Below are 5522 nucleotides of genomic sequence, written 5' to 3'. Positions count from 1 at the left end.
TGTAGACCAGGCTGGCCTCGAACTCAGAAATCCGCCTGCCTCTGCCTCCCAAGTGCTGGGATTAAAGGTGTGTGCCACCCCCACCCAGACATAGGGCCACTTCTGATGGACACCAGTCAGCTGACCTCTGAGGTTCTTGGAGTCTTCTTTCTCTACCTCCTATCTTGCCACAGAATCACTGGGTGTGCAGACATGTGCTACCACGACTGGCTTGGCATAGGTGCTGGGACTCCTGAACTCAGGTCCTCGTGGTTGTGTAGGGAGTGTTTGACCCACTGAGGTGTCACCAGCGAGTGTCTCAGCCACTGAGGCGTCACCCTGGACCTTACACTTCTTTTCTCTCTTCTTTAAATTCAAATAGAATGAATGATTTCTTGGAGCATGCTGTGCAGTGCCTGAGCAGGCCATCTTGGGACCAATCAATCTGGAGTACTCTGTACTCTGGAGCCACCTGGTACACAAAGGCTGCTTTCTCCACTATGACAGAGGAGTGACAATTGTTTATCGATTCTTTGGGGACAGGTTTCATAAGCACCTTTAAATATGGCTATATATGTATAATGTATACACATTATATACACACACCACGCACACACACATGTACACACATACATATATATATATATATGTATACACACATACACACTCTGTGTGTGTGTGTGTGTGTGTGTGTGTGTGTGTATCTGTGCATGAATGTGCATGAAGTGCATGGAGGGCAGCAGACCCCCCGGAGCTGGAGTTATAGAGGGTCGTGGGCTACCACATGGCTGCTGGGAACTGAACCAGAATCCTCTGCAATAGCAGCCTGTGTTCTCACCCATGGAGCCTTCTCCCCAGCCCTCCATAGGAACTTTTGTGTAAAGCCTTTAATGGTCCCTGGATGAGAGCAAGTCTCAGACATGCTGCTTCCTGGTGACATTACAGTCTCAACCTCAGAGAGGCTAATACCTGCAATGGTGACTTTGTGGGGTTCCTCCCATGAACACCCAAGTGTGCTGGAAACCTCTGCTTCTCCTACTTACGAATGAGGCTGGGAGAGGAGATGACCGATAAAAGCAAGGCTGTTTAAGACATGGTCTCATATAGCTTCCGGAATTTGGCTTCAGAGACAAAAAACAAAACAAAACAAAACCTGTTTGAATAGGAGTTTCTCTTCCTTCCATCAAGTCAGCTTAAAGCATACTCCACCCCTCATCTTCACCTGTGCTTTCCTGAACAGCTCGGAGTCACGCTAAAGGGCAGAGCTCCCCAACCCTCACCTGAATGAGCAGGCGATCTGACTGCTGCTTCAAGAAGCTTGCTCTCATCATACGTGCTATTAGGGACCAGCCATCCACCATGAGGAGATGTTGCAGAGGACTTTCCCAGAGGCAAGCTTTCCCGCTTCTGACTGTGTTGACATTGCTCTTGATTCTGCTCTTTGTTGTTAAGGATCCAAGGGCAAAAGAATCCAGGTAAGAAGATGCCAATGCTGTGATTCCTGGGAGAAGCTCCTGAGGGGAGGCCTGAGGAACTGGGAGTCAACTATGGGTTCCATGGGTGTTAAGGTCAGGAGCCTTGTAAAGAGTCGTGGAAGGAGCTGGCGCTGTTGACCAAGGTGCCTGAGACACCAGGGAGCTTGTGCAGGTGGGGGGTGGGATGGGAAGCCGGCAGGAGTTGGGCACTCAAGGACAGAGTCTGCAGAGGGCACACACAGCTCAAGGGAAGTCACCCCCATGGGCTGGTGAGTAGTAGGGCAACAGAAGTGCTGGCTCTTAAACTCCAACCCTCCCCCCCCCCCTAGACCCAAAGCACAGACCTAGCCTGTGGGTATCTCATGTCTCAGAGGCCTCCTCACCCTGAAAAGGGAGTGAGAAAGGTCAAGACTGCCCACTGGTAGGGTTGAAGAGAACCCTCCAAACCAGCACCCCACGGGAGTTCCTCACAAGAACTTCTAGATCATTCAGCACATCTCCAGCAGGGACAACTTTTTTTTTTACAGACTCAGGGAAAAGGCTCCATTTCTTTTTTTCTTTTCTTTTTATTTTTATTTTATTTTTTTTTACCGCTCTTAACATTTGAAAAGAATACATCCATTCTCTAATAAGATGGGAGAAAAGTTCAGAGAAGTTGGGTCTGACAGGGCCAAGAGGGTGGAGCTCTTGCCCAGCTTAAACAAAGTCAGATTCCTGGTATCATCCCAGCACGTGGGAGGCAGAGAGCAGGATCAGGAGCAGATTCAAGGTCACCAACACAGCAAGTTCAAGGCCAGCATGAGCTACAGGAGACCCAGTTTTAAAAAAAAAAAATCAGACAAGTGAAGCAGGAAGTGGGGTCTCCCTAACTCTGTTGCTCCTTAAGCCCTGGGTGTGCACAGACTTCCCACTGCCACTGTAGCTAAGCCTTCTGTGGTCTTTCTGTCCATGAGGCCCTGTTCTAGATCCCTCAGTTTCAGGTTCTCACTCCTCATTATGAGGAAGACAGATGGCTAAGATGTGTCACTCACCAGTAAATACACTGCCCTGCCTGTCACAGGGCTAGGATTCAAACACAGGCATTTCCATCCCATAGCTTGAGCTTGACGTCTGTAGGTTACACAGCTGAGGATGACCTTGAACCTCCATTCCCCCTGTCCCTACCACCCAAGTGTGGCAATTATAAGTATTATTCACCACGTTGGCTTAGAAACATTTTCTTATCTATGTAAGATTTCTGTGCCTTTCCTTTATGGTCATTAGATTGTGAGTTGGGGGAAAGGTTGATTTAACACTCCCACAAATATGCAGACTTCCTCTATGTCTCCTGCTAATGTTTCAGTACTTTGGCTCACTAAGCTTCAAGAGTTCATTTAGAAGGTATTTATGTTCACTTGTGGTATTGTTAGGGTCTGATCATCCAAAACAACTCAAGCAGACACGAGAGCCCAGCAGAGCAAGATCTTTCTTTGAATTGGGCAGCAAAAACAGACCAGTCAGTGTCAACAGGAGCTGACTGAGTATTTGAAGGTTATTTTAGTAAGTATTTAAGCAGATGGAAAAAAATGTATTGTATTCAGACCACTACTGATCAGTCAGGGCTGCAGAACAGACACAGGAGCTGAACTGTGACTCTAATCCAGAATGGTACAGAGGTTTTAAGCTCCAAAATTGCAAACACCTGTGCCAAATTATCCCACCAGTCAGGACTTAGGGATGGGGATGTCCTTAGGAACATGTCTTTGTGCTTCACTTGTCCTGGTTCATTGGTTGGGTTAGTGAATTCTGGTGGGGCAACCTGCCGAGCATTCATGTATCAACTTGCCAACCAGGATGTAAAGGACCCATTTCCATGACTCTTGGTGCCAACCAGGATGTAAAGGACCCACTTCCATGACTCTGCCAACCAGGATGTAAAGGTCCCCATTCCATAACTCTTTGTGCCAAACAGTATGTCAGTTACCCAGGGAGGGGTTGAGACTAAAACTTCATTGGACCCCAATTCAAAATGGCAGTTGTCTTCAAAACAGCTTCAGTTTGGTCTCTTCTTACAGGAGGAACATGTGTTTGTGTCTGTTGGGACTCTGAGACAAAGTCTCTCTGTGTATCCCTGGCTGTCCTGGAATTTGCTATATAGACCAGGCTAGCCTCAGATGCACAGAGACCTGCCAACATCTGTTAGGATTACAGGCCTCTACCCTTGTGTCCAGCCCTCTGGACTATTTATTTATTTATTTATTTATTTATTTATTTATTTATTTATTTCATTTGAGAAATGAGTTTTAAGCATGCATTTTAGATGACAATGGCTGTCACAGTGTCAGGGCATCCCTAGAACAACATGGGGATGTGGGAGGGGGTTGAATGTCTCCAGGGATCCTAGAAAGAAGCTTCTAGTAGGAGACCCACTCCAGGTCCCCACACCAGTCAATGGCANATGCTCCTGTGCGGATGGGTATGGCAAACAGCTTGGTGCCCATTGCTGTCTAGATCCTTCTGAAGGCTGAATGCCAATGCTGCTGTCCATTGTGTAACACCGGGAAAGAAAACAGAACTGCGTGGTTCTGTCCCAGGTCTTCATGGCCTAGGGACCTGTGGAACAGGAGCTTAGCACCTCCTTCACCAGGAGTCACAAAGTGGAACTCACACTCCCAGATGTGTGTTTGTGGACAATGATGTGGGGGATGGGGTGGGCAGGATCCTGAACAGGACTCAGGGGTTCTGCAGAGTCGGGGACTTTCCCCAGGAAACCTGAGATATTGACTGCTGAGGCTATTTCAGCAAGAGCTGGGACAGCCCATAAAACAACTTAACCTCAGAGCAAGCAGGATGCGAATTGTATAACCTGAAGAAAGGCTTGGAGAAGGAGAAAGGACTGGGGAGGAGGTATAGCTCAGTGGTAGAGCATTTACCCAGCATCTATGAGGCCCTAGGTTTGATTCCAGCACTGGAAAAAGAAAGAAGGGATTGGATTGAAGGATGGATAGATAGATAGATAGATAGATAGATAGATAGATAGATAGATAGATAGATAGTTTGATAAATTTATAGATAGATTGATTTATACAATGTTAGATTGATAGATAGGTTGATAGATAGATAGATTTGTAGATTGTTAAGTTGGTAGATAGATTTATAGATAGATACATAGATAGATAGACAGATAGATAGATATACATAGATACATAGACACATAGAAAGATTTATAGAGCTGGGCATGGTGGCAGACACCTTTAATCTGAGCACTCTGGAGGCAGAGGCAGGCAAATTTCTGAGTTCGAGGCCAGCCTGGTCTACAGCCAGGGTTAAACAGAAAAACCCTGTCTTGAAAAACTCAAAAAAAAAAAAAAGATTTATAGATATGTTGATAGATACAGAGATAGATTTAGAGATAAATAGGTTGGTAGATTGACATATAGATAGGTTGATAGATAGATTTATAGAGTATTAGGTTGATAGATTTATAGGTAGTTTGATAGATTTATAGGTAGTTATGTGTTTAGATAGATAGATTTGTAGGTAGATAGTTAGATAGATAGACTGAACATAGGCAGACACACAGTGTTTCACAATATAATCCAGGATAACCTGAGACCCATTGATTCTCCTGCCTTAGCCCCCCAAGTGCTCTTATTATAGGCATGCACTACCACTCAAAATTAGAATGAGTTGGTTTTTTTTTTGCTTTTTTTTTTAAAGATTTATTTATTTATTATATGTGAGTACACTGTAACTGTCTTCAGACACTCCAGAAGAGGGCATCAGATCTTGTTACAGATGGTTGTGAGCCATCATGTGGTTGCTGGGATTTGAACTCCAGACCTTCGGGAGAGCAGTTGGGTGCTCTTACCCACTGAGCCATCTCACCAGCCGTAGAATGAGTTTTAATCGGCTGAAGTGACTGTAACCTGAAGCATGTTCAATACACTGAATATAATTAAGTTCCAAATGATTGTCAGAGGGAACANTTGCTGTGGAGAGAGGTCTCTGGAAGAGAGAGAGATAGAAGGCTCTGTGGAAAGCTTCACAGACAGTGTGCAGTTTGGTTAAGTGGCCAGTAAATGGCCT

The 5522-nt window shown here is 45.5% G+C and overlaps 1 protein-coding gene across 1 annotated transcript in view; it reads left to right on the top strand.

Annotated features, from left to right (window-relative positions):
- The first annotated feature begins 1338 nt into the window (after window positions 1-1338).
- Window positions 1339-5522, top strand: part of LOC110331893 (alpha-N-acetylgalactosaminide alpha-2,6-sialyltransferase 1-like) — a 7433-nt gene continuing 3249 nt past the window's right edge. Inside the window, exons 1-2 of the mRNA XM_021212752.1 lie at window positions 1339-1454; window positions 4110-4143. Coding sequence (XP_021068411.1) covers window positions 1339-1454; window positions 4110-4143 — 150 coding nt within the window. The remainder of the gene's footprint in view (window positions 1455-4109; window positions 4144-5522) is intronic.

This window comes from Mus pahari, chromosome 14 (genome assembly GCF_900095145.1).
Source record: "Mus pahari chromosome 14, PAHARI_EIJ_v1.1, whole genome shotgun sequence".
NCBI classification, from domain to species: domain Eukaryota; kingdom Metazoa; phylum Chordata; class Mammalia; order Rodentia; family Muridae; genus Mus; species Mus pahari.
Note: the sequence above shows the minus strand (reverse complement) of the source record. Positions and strands in the feature narration are given on the sequence as shown.